This window comes from Etheostoma spectabile, unplaced genomic scaffold, assembly GCF_008692095.1.
Source record: "Etheostoma spectabile isolate EspeVRDwgs_2016 unplaced genomic scaffold, UIUC_Espe_1.0 scaffold00569390, whole genome shotgun sequence".
Lineage (NCBI taxonomy): Eukaryota > Metazoa > Chordata > Actinopteri > Perciformes > Percidae > Etheostoma > Etheostoma spectabile.
In genome coordinates, this window is record NW_022605103.1 from 1 (window position 1) to 22327 (window position 22327).

General features: G+C 39.9%; 2 protein-coding genes across 2 annotated transcripts; both read left to right on the forward strand.

Annotated features, from left to right (window-relative positions):
- Positions 1-5311: 5311 nt before the first annotated feature.
- On the forward strand, positions 5312-8737 carry LOC116684900 (uncharacterized). Its single transcript, XM_032510282.1, has 8 exons — positions 5312-5468; positions 5603-5745; positions 5959-6043; positions 6619-6766; positions 7031-7224; positions 7318-7465; positions 8265-8392; positions 8633-8737. The coding sequence occupies exons 1-8, from the start codon at positions 5367-5369 to the stop codon at positions 8735-8737; spliced, it is 1053 nt and encodes a 350-aa protein (XP_032366173.1). The 5' UTR covers positions 5312-5366.
- Positions 8738-12912: 4175 nt separating this feature from the next.
- Positions 12913-22285, forward strand: LOC116684910 (uncharacterized). The gene is made up of 9 exons (XM_032510289.1): positions 12913-14178; positions 16911-16989; positions 17275-17393; positions 17501-17923; positions 18023-18239; positions 18943-19154; positions 19232-19379; positions 19902-20011; positions 20746-22285. Exons 1-9 carry the CDS (start codon positions 12913-12915, stop codon positions 21055-21057), a joined length of 2886 nt encoding a protein of 961 aa, XP_032366180.1. The 3' UTR covers positions 21058-22285.
- Positions 22286-22327: the final 42 nt, after the last annotated feature.

The following is a 22327-nucleotide window of genomic DNA, read 5'->3' on the forward strand; positions in this document are numbered from 1 at the left end:
CCAGATTTACTTCATTTTGTCATTTGTTTCCCATTCAAATGTACTTTTGAATAACATTACAAAACATGTCTTTAGCTGACGCTTTATCCAAAATGTTGTATATGTCAGAGGTCGCACGCCTCTGGGGTAACTAGGGGGTACGTGTCTTGCTCAGGGACACATTGGTTGATGTATCACAGTGGGAATTGAACCAGGTCTCCTACACCAAGGCATTGTGTCATGTCCACTGTGCCATCACCACCCACTATATAATATAATTAAGTTGTAATTAATCTGGTGAATTAAAAAGGGTACACACTAAAAAACGCTGGGTTATTTTAGTAACCCAAATGCTGGGTTAGGGCTGTTGGGTCATAGGTTGGGTTGATTTAAACCAACGTTGGGTCAAAGACTGTGACCCACACGATGGGTCAGACCGGAGCGGCTCATTCTGCCGCCATTTCTGGACAGAAGGCCCCGGGACGTCGACGACCACAGCCCCGGTAAGTGGTAGGAACCTTTAAGCGGTCAAAATATACAAATATGTTAGAATAACCAGACAACTTGGTTCCTGTAAACGCACTACAACCCTTACACGGAATTAATTAACTATATAACGTTAACGTTATGAGTAGCCGTTGACGCACTTGACCGTTAGGATGACGCAGGGAAAAATGACCGTTAGCGCTAACGTTATAGCCTGAGCTCTAAAAACTGTTAAAACCTGATAATAACGCTAAACAGGACAATGATAAAGTAAACAGACTTGATATCTCTTATGTGTTAAGCAGTCTAACAGTTACAAGGTATGTTTGTGTTTAGGGTTACTTCTGTGTTGTTATATTTAGCTATGGTAATGTTAGCCATTAACGTAGCTGTCTGTATGGTTAACCGTAACGTTAGCTCACTTTAGCTAACGCTAGCTAGCGAGCTATAAGGCTAGCGATATAGGACATTAACGTTAGCAATTAGCTAGCTGTTAGCTCAAACTCATCTTGTATCTGCTAGCTAACTGCTTCTCCTCTTTCGTAATTCCTTACATGGAATTAATTAACAATATAACGTTAACATTATGAGTACAGTAGCTGTCATTTAGCGTCCCGCACGTCATGACACACTTGACAATGAGGATGACGCAGGGAAAAATGACCGTTAGCTAGCGCTAACGTTATATGGCTTGAGCTCTAAAACTATAAAACCTGATAATAACGCAAAACAGAACAATGATAAAGTAAATAGACTTATTCTCTCTTATGTTTAGCAGTCTAACAGTTACAAGGTATGTTTGTGTTTAGGGTTACTTCTGTGTTGTTAATATGTAGCTATGGTAATGTTAGCTAACAGCCTGGCTGCAGTGACTCAGCATATAGCTAGCTAGCTAGCTAACAGCCTGCCTGCAGTGACTCAGCATATAGCTAGCTAGCTAGCGCTAATCAAGTTAGTGTGAAATTGTTATTGTGATTAAAATCATGTGATTACATAATGACTTTCTGTTGTTTTGCTGAGTTGTAGGATGAGTGTGGTGGTCTGGCAAACTGAGACTGTTGACCTAAAGTTAGCACTAGCAGCTATCTGCTTGTTCTCACATTCAGTCTTTTTAACAATGGATCAGCATTCCTAGACTTTGTAACCTGTGGTCTGAAGACTACTATGGAAATATGTATTGCTGTATCTTAGGGTATACATGCTTCAATAGGATGGGGAAAATTATGTTTTAAGATTTTTAACAGAATTATTTAGCTGTTTTGTGTTGATTTGCAGTCTTAAAAGTGCCAAATGATTTCAGGGATGTTAGTCTGTACTGCACGGACTCCACTGGGCTGCTGAGGCTGGGCATTAGTTCTGTTATAGAGTATGTAAAATATTTATATTCTTTGCTAGGTTAATCTAAAAATGCAATGGTTATTACCCTACAGAAAAGTACCAGTGTGAATGTACACTGTTATAGTGTTTACTGTATGCTTTAGTATCCATATTAATAATACATAATTATAGTAAAAACAAATTACATCTTGGACTCATTTGATCATCCTAGACTCTCATTTGGGTGTTTAGCATGAGAGATTACAGTGTTGAATCTAAAGGGTCAACATGAGCGCTCTAGTGGTTTGATAGTACTTCTTATTGTTAGTGCTACTATTTTGGTCAAAATGGCCGATGAGCTATAACCTATAGAACAATCAATAAGTGCAAAATCATATGTGACCCTAAAAATGTCTCTATTTATTTCTAACAGATGGATGATTTGTGAAGGAGAAACTTGTTGAATGGAATCTGGCTGAGCTGCTCCTGCGTTTGAAGGTATTCTGAAGTACTCACTTTAATTATGGGGGGTTTAAAACAAATTTAGGGAAAGACCATCTTGCAGCTGGTAATAAATACAGAGTAGCTTGCTTTATACATGTTTATGTGTTTGTCAACCCAATAAAAATGTTAAGTAACTATTGGTAACATATACAATTAATGTTGTGTTTTGCAGCTGAGCAGATTGATAAAGAGTGCTTGTATCTCTTGGACGGAAACAACTTGAACTCCCTGATACCGCTCCTTGGGCCACGGCTAAAATTTCAACGCCAGCTCAAAACGTTGCTTGAGGTACGCATAGAGTCATAGGTCTCCACAAATGGGTTACGTGTGCTTCAAGTGTGGAAGGTCTTCAGGCAATGACATAAGAACTTTTTTTGGCCACCTGAGAGTGATACATAATGTTTACTCCACATCAACATATTTCCAGTGCGCTCAAGTTGGGTGCCATCGCTCATTTAATCACATGAGATCGTTTAGGAGACACCTACTGGGCCATGCTGTGAGTTTGGAGTTGGAACAGAGGAAGACAATTCTTCAGTTGAACTTCCTGACAGGTCTGCAGATCCACAAAGTGATGTGGCTTTCTCAACCTGTGAGGTAGATTGCAATGAGACTTCAGTGGAGGAATGGGATGAATTAGAGGATGACAACATCAAAGACAGAGTTGCACTCTTCTTAGCTAGGTTGAAGTCTAAGTCGTCACAGACATATAGTGGGATTAGGGATGTTGTTGAAAACACATCTAGTCTAATCAGAGATGTAGTTGGTAGTCTAAAGAGAAAAACTGTCTCTTTTTTGAGAGAGATAGGCCACTCTGAGTCTCTTAAAGCAGAGGAACTGCTAGAGCAATTTGCAGTAGCTGCTGAACCATTTCAGGGCTTTGAATCAGAGTACAGGCAAATGAAGTATTTCACCCAGTCTGGATACTTTGTACAGCCAGAAGCAGTACCTCTCCCTGGATTTTCCTACATGCAAGAAACTGATCGTGAGAAGGGTACTGTGAAACAAGTTGCAGTTAGGGACAACTTCCAGTATGTTCCACTAAAACCTATGCTGAAGCTTATCTTGGAAAGTCAGGGAACAATGGAGAAAATCTTAGATTGGAAAAAGCGTGAAACTTCTGCCATTCAGGATTTTAGAGATGGCACAGTCTTTGTACCAATCCTCTTTTTTCCAAAGAGTTCTCTATTCCACTGGTACTTTACAACGATGATTGTGAGATGGTGAATCCACTTGGCTCTAAAACATCAGTCCACAAGCTTGGTTTTATCTATTTCACCATTAAATGCTTGCCACCAGAGTATCTGTCTAGCCTGAAGTCTCAGTTCTTGTTAGCAGTGTACAAGACTGATGATGTGAAAACCTATGGAATGAATGCTGTTCTAGAGCCAATTGTGAATGAGATTAGGGACCTGGAACTGAATGGTGTTCAGATTGAAACCACACTTTTCAAAGGCACTGTGAAGGCTGGAGTGGCACAGGTGTGTGGGGATAACCTTGGACTTAATAGCATCCTTGGTTACTCAGAAAGCTTTTCAGCCAATAGTGTGTGTCGATGGTGTCGGGCACACAGAGCGGTTTTGAGGGCGCAAACTGTTGAGGATCCCTCATCACTGCGTGATAAGGGGAACTACAACTCAGACTCCCTTCTTAACAACTCAACTGAAACTGGCATCAAAAGAGATTGTGCTCTGAACAAGTTGCAGTTTTACCATGTAACGGACAACGTAGCTCCTGATGTAATGCACGACATCCTTGAGGGAGTTGGTGGTTTTGAAATGAAGCTTGTGCTCAATTCATTGATAGAGCAAAAACTCATAACCCTTGAGCAGCTGAACTATAGACTGACCAGCTTTGACTATGGGTTTTGCGATGGCGGCAACAAGCCATCTGCCATCAAACCCCAGGACTTAAAAAATCCTGATGGGGCCCTTAGGCAAACGGCATCACAGACTTGGTGTCTACTAAGACTGCTGCCGCTGATGATTGGGGATTTGGTTCCAGAGGGTAACCAACACTGGGAATTGTTCCTTTCATTACTGTGCTGTATGGAGTTGATCTTTTCTCCTGCACTGACGCATGGGGCAATCATCTTTTTGGGTATCTTATTCAGGAACACCATTGTCTTTTTTTAGACCTCTACCCCAACAGACACTTGAAGCCTAAACATCATTTCATGCTTCATTATCCGAGAGCCATCAGGAAATTGGGGCCCATAGTTCACTTCTGGTCTATGCGTTTTGAAGCAAAGCATGGGTTTTTCAAACGAGTAAGCCACGTGACCTGCAATTTTAGGAATATTTGTAAAACCCAGGCCTACAGACATCAGATAATGATGTGCTACACTCTGCTGTCTGGCCAAATGTTCTCCCATGAGTTTGAAGTTGGGCCAGGATGCGTGACACTGCTTGGTACCATAGAGGATTTGGGAAGGTGAGTGGGTTTGAGGGAATTCCTGCTTTTACAGAAGTTTATGTGCCATCTTGGGTTAGGTACAAGGGTACTAGCTACAGGCCAGGAATGACACTTCTGGTATCTCACTCTCCTGATGGTGAGCCTAATTTTGGAACCATTCAGAGAATTGTAGTCATGAGCTCAAAAGTCAGAGTCATTGTGAAAAACTGGGAAACAACAGGCTTTGAAAGGCATTATTTTGCCTTCACCGTGTTTCCTACCTCAGCAATTGAGGCAGTTGACATTGATTCCATTGATGACTATCACCCCCTCCATGTTGTAAGGTCCCACAACGAAAACAACAATCACCATTACATTTCGTTGAAATACAGACTATTTTGAACATAGAATGTAATGTAGGGAATACTGTATATAGTTGGTAATGTTCTCTAGTTCTCTGTTCTCTTTGCGTAGAACTATGACATGCGCTGCTTTATTTATTGCAACCCATCTTAGTAATATGATCTATAATCAGACCTGAAACTGCTGTAGAAAAGTTATATCAACTAGTAAGTATACTAAGCAATAAAACATGTTGAAAAAAGCATTTAAACCAATTTATACCATTTTATGGAATGGAACATGGTAATAAAGCTTTCATTTCTTTGATTTACTTTTAAGGATTCATGCCCCAGCCCCGAAACGGCTGCCGGCACAACAGCCCCAGAATCACCTCCAGAGCAACACAGAGTTTCTGTGGAACAAGGAGCAACATTTGTAAGTTCATGGTTTATCTTGAATATCCTATTTTTAATTGAGTGAGAAGCTTTTTTCAAAGCTTCACTTTGATTTGGGGACAGTAGTCATGATTTTCATATATATTTATATACTTTCTTTCTCTGTTCATTAATAATTTTTATAGAATATCCGTGAGATCCTTAACAAGACAACTGATGGAAAATGCATGGTTCTCGGTCTTGAGGAACAGAATCATATATCAATTAAGGAAAGATGTTCCATGGTCCGGATTCTTGTGTCCCACTTAATTGAGCGCTTTGGAGAGAAGTAAGTTTTGTTTTTTTACACACAGATTATTTTTATTTTACAATAATGTTTTACTAATGTGAATTGCATCTAAACTAGTTATCTCATCCTTTTGATCTGGGATCAGTTAGTGCAATCTTGGTTTATTTAAATTTTATATACTGTGAATTAACTGTCAATATATTGTATTTTGTGGTAGTGTTTAATGCTAATAAAATGCATATTGTTGTAAAGTCCATCTTCAGGTGCAAAGGCTCTGCTGGCATCGTCCATTGTGGATCAGTTTCCATGCCTGAGGGACTGTCAAGGCACAGGCTATGTAAGTTTATAACCAAATAATGAACTGACCTACAGCAAATGTGACAACCTCTACTAGGGCTGTGACGGTTTCAAGAAGCAATGTATCATGGGATAGGGGGGTTAATCGCTACCCCCTCCTGTTAGGAGAGAAGTATGCAGGTTCCCTAAATTAGTGACAGTGTGGCTGCAGAAGGAAAACGAGCAGTGAGAGCAGCGTGTATGAGTGAGGCTGTGAGGAAAAGAAAGAGGACCAAGAGATAGCAAAGATAATGCAAAGTGAGTTAAACAACAAAACATCAAGCTTCTCAAGACAGGGTGGCTTCATGTGTTGATACTGCCGGTAAAGTGAAGGGAGTTGCCCTAACAAATCATGGGCTTACACCTTACAACACAACACCCACGTTTCAGCTTTTTGTGCAGAATCAGGCTGGACATGTAAGGCAAGGCTAAGCTGATCAATTGTTGGCTCAGCTTTATTCTAATGTTAACTTCAGCTCTTAATTTCAGAGTTGCTTCTGACTAGTTATTACCTAAAGTGTTTGAATTTTTTATTTTTATTTTTTTAAATCATTTGTGTTTACTTCTAAACTTTAGGATGCATGGTTCACCCCAGGGAGAAGTCATAAACCCGCAACAGGCTTTCTGGAAGAGCGTCTCCGCAATGTCAGAAAAAGGCTCCACTCTGGCAGACGGGTACATTTAACATCACAAGTGCCACAACACACCCGGGTCATTTTGCCAGGTAGCCTACAGCAATACGTCTTGCTCCTCCATTTAGAAGTGAATTTGACTTGTCCTCTACCCTGTTTGTAACGTACTTCTTTCTTCAACTGTAGGAGCCAGTTTCATATCTAGAGATTCAACTCTTTACATAACTCTTCATTTTGTTTGTAGTCTAGGGCTAAACTTGATCCTTGTATGGGAAACCGGCCCACCCGATTCAAAAAAGAGATGTCTTAATATGTCACAACTTGGTAGAACTTACTCATTTCTCTGCTCATCACAGAACCAACTATAACTCCAGAGCGGGCCATCCAGTTGACGGAGTGGCTGAAAAACAACATCTGGCCCCAGTCCCAGGTTGGCCAACACATGTTGGAGACTGCTCTCCATCGGGCCCAGTGGATCCGTTCTAATGGGACCACATCACTGCTGGACATTATCACAGAGTTCCCACGCTTAGTGGACACTCCAGGCATGGTGAGCTACACTCTTACAAAATCACTTAAAACCATTAAGTCATTGTTTGTGTCTTACATATTCTTTTGCATCTTTGCCTTCTACTGTACTTAGATTTCTCAGGATTTCTCAGTATTACATCCAGAGTCCTCTGGGAGACTGACTGAGAACTGGAACCCTCTGTTCTCAGCCAAGATCATCTGCATGGCCAAGAAAGAGAAAACAGCTGACCTTCTCGCCAACATAGATTCGCTCTCAGGAGGTATTTACATTTAAAAAAGATCTTGTTAACACCTTTATATACCTGATGGTGGTTAGGGTTGGGAAATGGCTTTTCCAGTATTTTGACGCACTGAATCCAATTCTATGTCAGTTCCAGTTGATTGTCCCGTAAGGACAGAGGGGGGGGGGGGGGGGGGGGGGGGGGTGTTAAAAAGGTGTTTAACTGGATGCTCTATGTGCGTTCTGTGTTTTCTTATAAAACCTATTGACGTCCTTGCAGGACTAGCAGCCTATTGGTGGACTCCAGATTTGTGTTGGGTTATAATTATAGCTGCATGATTTTAGGAAAATATAATTGCGATCATTTTGACTTATGTTGCGGTTGCGATATGACTAACGATATCAGAGAATTGTATAATTACTTTCATTTTCATTGAAGAAAAAAAATTGAAGTGTTGTTTTCTTTTTGAGGTACCAAACAAATATTTTGTTTAATTTTTTAGACTGTAGGATACAATCAGTATGCCGGGAGCACCACAGTACTTTATTTTACAACGGTTTGACACATATTTTGCCTTTAACAAATATTGCGCCCCCCTAGTTCATGATACGATTTTCCATAAAATTGCAATTATTGTGCAGCTCTAGTCCCATTGTCGTCCTCTAGTTCACAGTCCAGTCAGCTTTGGAGACCTGGTGCTAAATCAGCCCGGCATAGTTGATTGGACCTTTATGAATTCACAAAAAAAAAATTGTCCAAATCTATGCTGCACAGGTTAGTTACGGATGTTTAATATTGCATGCATTTAATTTTTTTGCATTTTTATTAATTGTTACAGACAAACAAGGCGATATAGCCCTGCAGCTGCTGCCGGTTCTACTCCCAGCTGCACCGTACAGACTGGGGAAAAGAGTTGTCCGTCCCAGCAGCCTGGAGACACGCCGGGCCTTCATCCATGTCCAGCCTGTGAGTTCAGACGTCTCTTTTAATATCCGTCACATCCAAAGCAGCCTTTACTGTTTTCATATCCAGTAATGTGATTATTGGATATCAGCTCATATAATGAGGTTCTATATCAGATTAATCTAGTTTCCTTGCGTTCTGTTTCATGTTGATATGTCTTTTATTGACTAGGCTAGGCTACCAAGGCTTATTAAGAATATTATATTTGTATTCATTCATTCTTTTTGTTTGTTTTTTGCTCAGATTGCAACCAACATGGCCGACTACCTGATGAGATCCAGCACAGAGCCCCCATACGTTCTAATGCTGGGGAAGGACATCAGTGCTCTCAAGCTTTCATCATTGTGAATGGGGCAGCGTTGGAGCAGCCGTCTCTTTTGGCTGCTGTGGACGTCTGTTTCAAGGCGTTTTTTGTGTTTGATGTCGGTTTCCCAAAACCTTGTGCTACAGTTTGGGAGTTCATCCAGACCACTGTGTTTCAGATACCAGGACACGAATCAAACGCTGTCAAATTAATGCGAGCTCAGATTGCTACTATGTAGTTTTTATGGCACACGGTTGAGTTAAAACGCCCATATAATATTGTCATTTTCAGGTTTTTAATTGTATTTTGTGGTTTTACCAGAATAGGTTTCCATGGTTTCATTTTCTAAAAACACCATATTGTTGTTGTACTGCACATTGCTGCAGATCCTGTTTTCACCCTGTGTGTTTAGGTCTCTGTTTTATCTCCAGAGAGACATCTCATTAGTTACCTGTAGAACAGGGACAGGAAGTAGTTCTTTTGGACATTGTGGTCAACTAGTGTCTGTTGGAGCAGTGTTTTGCGAAACCAGATCTCACTCAGACATGGATGTTATTTATCAAGTGTGTATGTGTGGACTCTTTAAAATGTAAAAGTTGGTTTGAAAGTTCAATGAAATTGTGACTTTTTTGTATATTTAGTGATGTAATAAGTGATCATCACATGTTTTAAATTTAAAAATGTAAAATTACATTTGTATTCTGTTATACTTTTAATGTTAACTGAAATGAATTGTAATGTTGAATTTTGTCTTAAGTGAAATATATTGACACAATAAAACAAAATGCTGGGATGTTTTTGATTATTTCATAATTTCATCAATACATTTCTTAATGCAAAAATCAAGTGAGAAAAAAAAATGCAAATAACCCAGAATATGGGTTATATTTTTCTAACCCATTTTAGGTTGTTTTAACCCAACAAAATGGTAATTTTAACCAATTGTTGGGTAGAAAATATAACCCAACATGCTGGGTCAGAACCATAACCCAACCCTGCTGGGTCAAATCAACCCAGCGTTGGCTCGGTCCATATTTGACCCAGCACTTGGTTACCAATATGACCCAAGTTGGGTTATTTTTAACCCAGCAGTTTTAAGAGTGTGTCAACATAAAATCTCTTTGTAGTTCTGGGTTAGGGTAATACCTGGGACAGGTGGCATTGTTCCCGGACATTGATGACAAATGCTGCTGCACGTCTGGTAAGAGCCTCAGGTGATGCACCAGCACATTCCTGTAAAGACATGTTAATATACAATAAGAGTTCAGACTTGCTGACTAACGTGTTATATATTTCAGTTTTTCCTTCTATACATAAGTATTTCATTTTTTTTTTAAATGAGAAGTGACGGGTTTGTGTTAACAGTCTAATGCTGCATTAACATACAGTACTAAAAAATTACCACAATGTAATTAATATTGTTTTATTATAATATGCAAGATAGTCAAAGTGAAAGCTTACCTGATGATCAGTATATTGACTCTCAGAATCCTCAAGCTCTAGCAGAGACGTTTCATTTCGGCTGAAACTTGTGCTCACTTCACTGCTGGTCCTTTGCATCCCTCTTGTTTGAGTGGCACAGTCAAAAAAAATTGGTATATCAAAATGTTCTCCTCCAACCCTAGATGGCTCAGATGTAGTGACTGTCATCCATTTGGCGGGTGGGTGCCCAGTAGCAAGATACATAGCATGTGTCCGTCTGATATGGTAGTAGAAGGAGTTGTATACTCTGTATTCTTCGGTACATCCATCAATTCCGCATATAACACGAAAATCTGGGTTTCGACTATGTGCTGTGTTAATATGGCTCAATAGAGACTTTAATGTTAAGGCAACAAAAACGAAGCAAATAACACACCTCCAGCAGCCCATGATGTTAGTCCAAAAAAGTGCTAGCTAGCTAATGAAAGCTGACGGTTAATGTTTCAGCCCAATAAAAATCTACACTAATGGCAAAATCATGAATTGCTAACACAGCATGGCCAAAAAAATATTATACTTGCAAACTAAATGTAGCACAACGAGAGCGTGATGTACAAATCAAAACCTGCAGCCATCCAACAGCCCGTGAAACAGGAGAAAGTGTCACTTCGTGGCGGGCTCTGACTGGCATTGGCTTGGTTGATACCAAATGAGAAGTTAGGGGGGGGTCATTCTTAAACACAGTGTAAGTTACGTAAATAGTTATGCAATTTGGCAATAAAAAAGTGCATTTGAATCATATACACTTGTTATCACATATGTTTGATTTTTGTGATTGTAATTTTGTCATATTTACATTTTAACTGATACGCACACATGTCCCCTCTACTCCCGTGGTCACGTCTGTCGTCCGTTACGTTGGAAGACAAACTACTTTGGATTAAATTCTGCCACGGTGAGCGACTTGCCACGATACAAGGTGTAGTGATAAGTTAAAGAGTTGTAGTTTTACCTCCTGCCACCAGATGGCTGCAGATATGATGTACCCTCAAGATGTGTGTCGGTGCATTGAATGTCATCAGAAGAAGAAGCAAATATGACGGTGTATCTGTATCCTCTGGACTCGTTGTGCTAATAAATAAGTTTCGTGACGAACCCAAGTTTCTTTATTAAGATAAGAAACATTACATGGTACCAGGAGTGGTCCGACAGAAGTCATGGAAAGTGTGAAACCGCCTGAACCTCTGAACTGGACGGGAAATGTGGACTGTGAATGGCGAACGTTCAAGCAACGATTCAACTTGTACCTGCAAGCACTGGGACTGGACACAAAGCCAGACGCGCGGAAAATAGCACTGCTTCTCACTGTCGCGGGACCTCAGGCTGTGGAGGTGTTTAATACGTTTGTGTTTGCTGAAAGAGATCACAAGGAACAGTTTGACAAAGTTGTGGAAAAGTTTGATGACCACTGTTCACCAAAGAGGAATGAGACATTCGAACGGTATGTGTTTAGATCCCGCATGCAATCGCAAACTGAAAGTTTTGATGCTTTTGTGACGGACTTGAAATTGAAAGCAAGAACGTGTAACTTCGGAGAATTGAAAGACTCAATGATTCGTGACCAAATAGTGTTCGGAGTGCACGACAAAAAAAGTGAGAGAGAGGTTACTGAGAGAGCCTGAATTAAAGTTGGCTGAGGCTATTAAAATTGGCAATGCGAGTGAGCTGGCTAAGCTGCATGCAAAAACATTCAGTGCACAGAAGGAACAGGAGAGTGCAACAGTGCCCGTAGCTCCAGTAAAACAAATGCAGAAATTGAAAAAAACGAATAAACAACAAAATGTCACAGGGAAGTTTTCATGCAAAAGATGTGGCAATCTGCATGCACCAAAACAATGCCCTGCATTTGGGAAAATGTGTAGCAAATGCAAAGGGAAGAATCACTATGCTAAGCAATGCTTTCCAAAGGGAAACAGAGTGGCAGTGAACAAGTCCACGCAGTGGAGGAAACAGAGCTAGAGGATTCGTTCTTTGTCTGGATGGTAGCGCAAGCTGAAGACAGCATGGCAGCACAGCCAAAAGACATTGAACAGTGCACGAGTGCAACCTGTGCCAAAAAGGACAAGTGGATTGTGCCACTGGAGATAAACGGCGCAGTCATTCCGCTGAAGTTAGACACAGGGGCAAAGGCAAATTAATCAGTGAGTGTGACATCAGAGCAATGAAGGTGAAACCACGCATCCACCCCAGCTCAGTGAAGCTTAAAGCCTACAATGGACATAACATTGACATAAAAGGCGCATGCAGACTGAAAGTGCAAGTTAAAGGAAAAGCGCACCACCTGATGTTTGTAGTTGTCCCGGAGGGACATGACTCATTATTAGGTGACACCGCATGTGAAAATTTAGGCTTCGTGAAGCGGGTTTACTGCATTAACAATATTAATAGTCAGACCAGTGTTGAGTCAATAGTGAACCAGTACCCAGACATCTTCAAGGGGTTTGGAGTTTTACCATTCACCTATAAGATACAATTGAAGGATGATGCACAGCCAGTCGTCCATGCTCCCAGGCGCGTTCCAGCTCCCCTACGAGAAAAGCTGAAACAAGAACTGGATAGAATGATGTCACTAGGTGTGATAAAGAAAGTGGAAGAGCCCACAGAATGGGTCAATTCGATGGTGTGTGTCAGAAAATCGAATGGAGAATTACGTGTGTGCATGGACCCAAAAGATCTGAATAACAACATAAAAAGAGAACATTATCAAATACCTACCAGAGATGAGATAACAAGCGAGATGGCCGGTGCCAAATACTTCAGTAAATTGGACGCCTCTCAAGGCTTCTGGCAGTTAAAACTGCATGAGGACAGCACAAAGTACTGCACTTTCAATACACCGTATGGCCGCTACTGCTTCCAGAGAATGCCTTTTGGCATATGCTCCGCTCCAGAAGTATTCCACAGAACGATGGAGCACATCATAGAGGGCATTGAAGGCGTGCGTGTGTATGTTGATGATTTGATCTTATGGGGATCCACACTTGAGCAACACAATGAACGACTCATCAAAGTGCTTCAGAGAGTCCAAAAGTATCAGCTGAAGCTGAACAGATCCAAGTGTCAGTTCGGAGTGAAGGAAATCACCTTTCTGGGTGACAAGCTGTCACCAGCCGGTGTTGAACCAGACGAAAGCAAAATTAAGGCAATACTGGAAATGCCAAGACCGGAAGACAAAAAAGGTGTGCTGCGTGCATTGGGCATGATCAATTTCATTGGAAAATTCATTCCGAATTTATCCTCGAAGACTGTGCACCTAAGAGAGCTACTGCGTGAAAGGTGTGAGTTCGAGTGGACAGCTGAACATGAGGCAGAATGGTCCCGTTTGAAAACAACTCTCACAACAGAGCCAGTGTTGACATTTTTTGATCCATCAAAAAGGACAAAGATATCCACCGACTCATCAAAGGATGGCATTGGAGCTGTTCTACTACAGGCATGTGGAGAAGACTGGAAGCCTGTCGCCTATGCGTCGAGAACGATGACAAGTGCTGAGTGCCGCTACGCTCAAATTGAAAAAGAGTGTTTGGGGCTGGTGTACGGGTTCCAGAAGTTCCATGGCTATGTGTATGGCCTGCCAAAGTTTGTAGCAGAGACAGACCATAAACCGCTAATAGCTATCATCAAGAAAAACCTCAGTGAAATGTCACCACGCATTCAAAGGCTCATGATGAAGCTACAACGCTATGATTTCGACCTGATTTATACACCTGGAAAGCACATAGTGTTAGCTGATGCTCTGTCTAGGGCAACCACACAGAGGGAGGATCAGGCCGGATGTTCCACGGAAAACGAAGTGGATCTTCATGTGAACCTGACCACTGAGACACTGCCCATAACAGACATGAAATCCAAGCTCATCGCTGATGAAACCAAGAAGGATGTCGTCCTGCAGAGAGTCATCCGGCTGATAAAAGAAGAGTGGCCACGGGGTGAGTGTCAACAGTACTATAACATTAGAGGAGAGCTGAGCTTTGTTAATGGACTGCTGCTGCGAAAGAACAGAGTAGTCATTTCTCAGTCTCTGAGACCAGACATGCTGAAAAGATTACATGAAGGACATCTAGGCATGGAAAAGTGCAAGAGAAGGGCTAGAACCGCAATCTATTGGCCAGGTATAAATGCTGATATAGACAAAATGGTGTCAAGATGTGCTACATGTCTAAAACATCAAGCAAAGCAGCCAAAAGAGCCATGGTAATCACAGAAATACCTGACGAGCCCTGGCAAAAAGTTGGGACTGATTTGTTTCACTTGGATGGAAAGAATACCTGCTTGTAATCGACTACCTATCCAACTATCCAGAGATTGCGCTGCTCCCCAACATGTCAGCGGCCTGTGTGATTAAGCACATGAAATCTATCTTTGCCAGGCATGGGATTCCTCAAGTTGTGTACAGTGACAATGGCCCATCCTATAGCTGCAAAGAGTTTCAGGATTTTGCAAAAGAATATGACTTTTGTCATGTGACTTCTAGTCCCCTGTATGCTCAATCAAACGGAAAGGCAGAGAAAGGTGTGCACATAGTCAAGCAGCTGCTCAAGAAAGCACGAGAAAGTGATTCAGATCCATGCTTAGCTCTACTGAGTTATCGAGCTTCGCCTCTTGAGCATGGCCTGTCCCCTGCAGAAATTCTTATGGGACGCAGACTACGCACCACACTTCCATACACCTCTGAACAGAAACAGAAGGAAGTGAAACAAAAACAAAGACTTCTACAAAAAGACAAAAAGCAAATTATGACAAGTCAACAAAGAGCTTAGTACCACTGGCTAGGCATGACACAGTAAGAATACATGATTCCAACACATGGAGCAAGAAAGCAACTGTTCTTGAGGAAGTGAGTCCAAGATCTTACAACGTTAAAACCGAAGATGGTCAAGTCCTCAGGAGAAATCGACAGAGTCTACTCAAAACACAAGACACCTGGCAAGAACAGGCTGATGAAGATCCGCTGCGAGATCCAGGCTCCACAGCATCAGATGATCCACCACAGGATGTTCACCAGAGAGCTGTAGAGACTGACTTGCCCGTGTTGAGAAGGTCATCGCGCACTATCAAAGCACCTGACAGGCTGAATCTATAAGGACTATGGGCTATATCCTTTTCATTGAAATTTGGGTTAATGTTCATGTTGTTATCAAGTACTGTTAAGTTGAAAAAAAAAAAAAATAGTTCATAGTCATATATGAGTGCTAAAAGGAAAATGATAATGCACAGATTCAAACTGCTTATAATAATTATAAAGACTGCTAGATAAAATTGCTAGTATAAGATTGCTGGTAAAAGAGTTAATGTGCAATGTGTTCATCTCTAGGAAAAGGGGGATGTAGTGATAAGTTAAAGAGTTGTAGTTTTACCTCCTGCCACCAGATGGCTGCAGATATGATGTACCCTCAAGATGTGTGTCGGTGCATTGAATGTCATCAGAAGAAGAAGCAAATATGACGGTGTATCTGTATCCTCTGGACTCGTGCTAATAAATAAGTTTCGTGACGAACCCAAGTTTCTTTATTAAGATAAGAAACATTACACAAGGTATGCTTTTTTATTGAACATTTACTGAATTTGAGTTATTACGAAAGCTGCAACCTGGTTCAGCAATACTTAAATCAGCAAATTTATATTTTATCTTTCTTGGTTTTAGTGCTGCACAGTGCAGTGAGAAATGTTGCTAATGCTAATTCCTATGCTAGTTTAACACACATGGTCAGCTAGCTATATTCAGCTAACACGAGGTAGCGCTCCCAAACTTAGATAGCTATATTGCAACAGGCTAATAGGAAAACGTTTCTCCAGCTCTCTTAACAACTGCCTTACATTAGTAACCAAACAAGTGCTAACCAAACACAATTTTTTTCTTCAGTCTAACTTTGTGCCATCCTGAGTTTAAAAAAAGAACATTCTGCCACTTGGTCTGTCAAAAATGAACTGTGATGCGGATCAACCATATATTTGTTAATACATATTAGCCAATCTAACGTTACATCTCTTTAGCTGGCAGACTGCATAATGTGCTTTTTTTTCTGCTGTTGTTTAAAATTATAGTTTTTGAACGCACCCTTGGATGTGACAGCCATAGAAGTAGGCTAATCTGTTGTTTTTCATTTTTATTAATGTAATAACGTTACTTTCTTGCTGAGTTGCATGCACTTAATCATAAATTAGGGTTTGCATTGTTGTGGCGCTATACATATGCAATGAATAATAACCAGGTTAATTTGTAGATACATGCATAAATGATTTGTATGTTGATACAGGGCTGTCTCTAACTATTAGTTTTTACGATTAATCTAGCAATAATTTTTTTCAATTTTGATTAATCCAACGATTAATTTTTCAATTACCAATTATTTTTCCATTGCTCAATTATTAAAAATTTACACAAAACCAATTTCAATGAAGCTCAAATGTATTTATTAAAATTGTTTAATAACAATTTTTTTTTGTCTTGTTTCGTTGATTGGCACATCTGGATGATGGCGTTGGATATGCCTTAGCATGTTTGATGCATTTTCACTCACAAACCCAACAACTGCTGAACAACGCCGACACACAGTTCTCGCCTTATCCACTCTCGTCTGTAGCTTACTACTGGAACTGACCCGAAGACCGACTTTTTAACAAATTATTTGTGTCGCGCATTTACGTAACCTAAGATAAACTAGAGATAAGCAGTTATATCTTATGGTTATTAAATATATTGTGTCATTAAGTTATGATTGTCTTCCCCACCAGATAAAGGAGCTAGTAGAGGGACCTAAAGAGGGGACAATCATGGACGAACTGGATGATGTCACAGCATCAATTTTAAATGGTATGCTCTGTCTAGGTGTTAAAACATGCATAATAATGTGTGTTGTTAGATAAGTAAATACGCTCTCAACACAAAATTATTTTAAACTTTTGTTCAATTTCAAGACACTAAATGTCTAAATTGTATTCAATTTACTCTAAGTCATGGACAAGATATACCAAAAGATTTAGACAGTACTGTATACTTTGACCTGTCATGTTAAATATTAGTACATTTTTAAGTTAAAAAAAACATGGTTATTTCTTTTTGTTCGTACAAGCTTTTAATTATTGTACTGTCTCGTAGCTGCCAATGTTGATGAGGCCTTGCTTCACACCCTCAGTCGTGATGATTTGAGAGATCTTTTTCCTGGGCCGGAACACTTTCTCAGGAGGAAACGAGTTTGGGCTCTTATTAACCCAGAGGTAGCTGGTTACCTACTTTGCTCTAAAAAACCTAGCACAACACATGGTGTCTAACGGAGTCTGTTGTTTAAATTTTAAACGTTGTACTTTTTGTTTTTTTCTTGTAGGATGGGAATGCCACCTTAACAGACAAATCTGGCCCTGGTGAAGCAGGAACAGTGTCTTCACCTAGAGGAGTGCCTCCAATCTTCCCCCAGACATCTTCTCCTTTGGTAATGAAAAGTCCAAAGAAGACCCTGCAGCTTCCCAGTCCTCCAGAATATGTGGTCTATACAGACAGTGAGTTAGAGCAAGCTCGCAAGCACTACTTTGAGATGGCCCGCACTGGCAGAGAAAGGGACTGTGTCATGTCTAAAGAGCTGAGATGCAGACTGGTGAGGAACACTGTCACCAGCATGATTTCCATCTTGAGAGCCAGTGAGCAAGGAGAGGAGCTGCGGTACCCTTCCAAGCATGAAGTCACTTCAATGGCTAGGAGACTTGTGGAATATTATCCCATGCTACAGGATAAAGATACAACTATGAAGCATGTAAGTGATTTACATTTGTGGTAAATATGTTTGTTTGCAAATTTATTTTGACTGATGTGGTTTATCTGTAACATAAAAAGATGGCATTTAATAACACAGGTGAGCATTTACAACAATCTTCACAAGAGGCTGCAGAATGTGAAGTCCCCTAAAAAGAGGCAGGGGCCCACACCAGAGAGGGGCCAGCCAAAGAAAAAGTGTTGCATCGACTTCTCATCGAGTGACAGAGAAGACTATGATGCAGATTCAAGTGGTGCATCAACGATTATTTTGCATCAAACATCTGGGAGCAGTTCTGATGACGGCCACAGCTCACGTAAGTTGGAATAGTGTAATTTTACAACAATTTTGGGCATGAAGACTAGGAAATCACCTGGGCTGTTTTGGATATCATAATATAATACAGACACTGATACTTTTAGTTCAATTCTGATTCTGTTTTAATATATTATCTGTTACAGATGAGTTCTCATGTGATTTCATCTATTTGGCTCTCTAAAAAGCAGAAAGGGCATGTGTTACTTAATTAATAACATGCATAACATTGCTTTGTTACTGGTGGGGATTTGCAGTAAGGTGGTTTTGTTTATCAATATATTTTGCACTTTAAATTAGAGATGCAGTGGTTGCAATTTCTTAGGCAGTAAGTCTGACCTGTTTTAGTTTTCCTTTTTAAGAACTAATTTACAGTACACACAAACATTGTTTTTCTGTTCTTTATTGGAGAAATGTATTGTGTGTTATCACTAATAATAATCAATAACTACTTAAATTGCTTTACTAATTTCCTTCAAAATTGCATTAGGACATAGGTCATTCAGACAGTTCTCAAAATAAATCCTAAATAAATGTACACAGATTTCAACAGGTTATCTGACTGGTTGTGTTCAAAATAAAACCAATTCCAGTCACGTGCCAACCCATTCGTGCATCTCTAATGCTCTTAGTTGTTACACACAACCTATATTATCATTCAGATTCACATGAAACCTGTTTCTGAGTTGTGTTCTCTATTTCAGCTGATAAAGACAGTCTGATCATGCAGGCCAGACATTACAAAACTCTGCAGGAGATGTTCAAGAAAACCAAACCCAACAAAGATGCAGTCTCCCAAATCCTTGACCTCGAGTTTGAAGCAAGAAGAGCCTTCATCGACAGTGATGCCATGAAAGAAGAGGACAGGCCAACAAAGATCCTCAATGCCTACCCATGTTTTAAGGATCTTCATCACGTAAGCAATTGATGTTATTTTAGCTTTTCAAAAAAAGTGATCCATTGTTGCAGGTTTTAACACTCATTACATTACAGGTGATGAGTGAGCTGCGACGGATCCTGAATAAGGACAACAGTACATTCATAGATGAAGTAAAGAAGAGATGGGAAGACTTCTGTGCCAAGGTGCAGTTTTACGGTGTTTCGAAGAAAGTGATGAAGCCACCCATGAACCTGGATGCAGGTACGGCATTTGGCTGTGTATCTAATACTGTGTAGATGTTTCAGTGGCTGTGATAAGGAAAAAAATCATAGAACTGGAGTGCTTTATGTAGTACTCAGGACAAAAACAACAGCGCTGAAAAGATTGAGAACAAATCTAAGCGCTTAAGGCACAAAATTAAAAGGCTTTTATTAAACTGACAAGTTGGAGTAAAGCATGATAAAACATTTGCTTTAATGTCCTTTTGTGCTTTTTTGCTGGACTTACATTATATGCCCCCTCTAGGGTTGGTGGGGGTCCCCTTGGTACCTTTATTTAGGTATTTATGGATATCGTGTATGTCTCTCCTTTTTTTCCTATAGACAAGTGCCTTGGTCTTTTATATATTTTTTTAGATGGGAGCGATAGATATTGTGTATGTTGCCAATATGTTATGCTGAATAAATAAACCCAAAATGATAATACTCTTCATAGTGACAAAATAAAGATGTTTGTGATCAAGAGGAATCTTATAGTATAGAATTTGTATTTGTTCTGTTCTAGTGGAATATGCCACAGCTCTGTTCAGGGCACTTCCCACCCTCTTTCCTTCACCAACTGCGCCACCAAAGAAGTTGGGAAATGCCAGTGAGGCATTGCTTCATGTCCTTCAGGTGAGAGTTGAACAATTAAGTGGTGTATCCACAAAAAGGACTTTTTGAGCCACCACTAGGAGCGCTAGTCTTTCCAGCCCAGGCATTTAGAATTTTTAGCCCTCCTGGCAGCTAGTGGTTTTTAGGCAGAGCGCTTCAAGTTGAGATTAGTTAAACGTTTTGGAGAGGAGCGCTGCTTGTCATGCTTTTTCCAAATTACCAATCAAAATCAGACACCAGACCCCAGGTCTTGTAGACCCATACACTTGTCCTCACAGTGGGATCTTTATCAAGATTCACTCCTAGAGCAATTGAAATAATTATAGCATTGATATTTACCATTATCGCCGCTGTCAGCTTGTGTCAACTCGTTTCAGATGAGGAGCTGGTTATGTAACATCTGTGCACTTCGAATGCACTCCGGGCATTTATATTTTCGAGATTCAAAGCGCTTTCTGTGGACATGCCCCCTTACTGTTTGTCTGCTAGTATGTCTTTTACTTTATATTTTACCTTTTTTGTTTTTTTTTAATTTCTTATTCTTATAAGTACACTAACATTTCCTAAAAGATGTAGTGTCCTAAACTTTTTCTAAGGAAAGAGCCATTCTTGATTTCATTGACAGTCATGCTTTGGCTTTTTCTTTTGGTCCTGTGCTTAAAAAAAGGACGTTTGCTTTCAAATACCACCATAGTGGTGTCTTAAGGTTTTTCTGTTGTACCCTTAAATAAATTTGTCTTTCTTATTATTATTAGCCAACAGAAGATCCCACCATCTACCTTCAGAAGAGACAACTCATCACCCCAGTTTTGCTCTTTGATGGGTCCCACTGTCTTGTCACATTTGGAACCACTCCTATCACCACATTTGCCAAGGAAGACCTCTGTGAAGGTTTGCTTTATCTGATGGCTTACTACTACACTCTGCATCTTACCTATCCAAAGTGTGTGGCAACCCTCCTCTCTGTCATTCAGACAGAAATATTACTGGATTCTATTCATGAGCGAGACATGACAACCTCATACAAAAAAGCCATGGCAGAATGGAAAGCTTTTATTGGGAAGTAGAGGTGTACATAGTGTTAAAATACAACTGGCACTAAATGTTTCACTGCCTTGTTACTTTATACTCTAGTGTATGAGAGAATCTTAACTTTTTGTTGAAGTAATCACTGATGGCCTTTTTGTTTGTTCATTCAAATCAGACTGTTTCGTGCCACATATTTTCTATTTGCACTAAAATGTATTTTTGAATGTTACTAAATGCCAACGATGGTTAACTAGGTTTACAAACAAATGTTACAAGTGGTTGTATGAACACAAAACTTGAAACTGTTAAAATACTTTTTTCTGTATTTGAGTATCAGGTAATTCAGTGTTCAGTAATGATGACATAATAAATAATGTAACACATAACTTGCATTATAGCCATAATTACCTCCAATGTTTTCTGTTTTCTTGCAATGCCTTCATAATTCTGAACATGTACTATTTTTGAAAAGCAACAAGTGTGTTAGAAGGCACTGTTTCAAACCCAAATATAAATACATTGTTGACAATTATCTGTGCTTTATCTCATTTTAAGCTGGACAAGCTAATAATGAACAGTCTTGAATCAAGAGAAATAATCCTGTTTAGTGGTTCTGGTTTGAAGAGCTTTTCACTAAAATTAAGAAAGGACAGAACACTGAAAGAAGAATTGACAACTTAGTTTTGAGTTTATTTGACTTAATACAGTGCTTGGAATGAGTGTTTTAGCACTTATTTCAAGAGATTTATCACCTTTCTCATGCCTAGATAATTTTTCTTATTTCAAGAAATCTTATCAAGTGTAATTATCTTACTGAACTGGCAGATAAATTGACTTGTTTCTAGTATTTTACTTCTCAAATTAGGTATTTTATTTCTTGCATTTAGATGGTTCATTTTTGCAGTGTACCAGGTGTGGCAAATCAGTGAGGATTATTTCTTTCAGCTATTTTCTGCTAAATGCAGGTACATGACTTTCTTAGACTTCTGAACCAATCAAATTGAAATAAGTGGTTTCAATGTCATCCATATTAAGGTATGCTTGGTTTTGTGTTTCCACATCAAAATGGCTGATCAGCTCAAGAAGACTTAACCTTTGTAGAAAAGGTTCTTTGGCAGTTCTGCTAGCGGTAGTTTCTTGAAGAGCGTAGAACACATTTTCTCTCCAGCAAGATTTGAGGTATTTCAAATCAGTTGCATGTGCATCACCAGGTGTTCAGTCTTGTCTGCAGTGCAGTATTATGGGACCTTTCCACAGCATCTTTGAGATCTTTACCAGCATTCTCAGTCCTGATCTGGTACAGTGGCT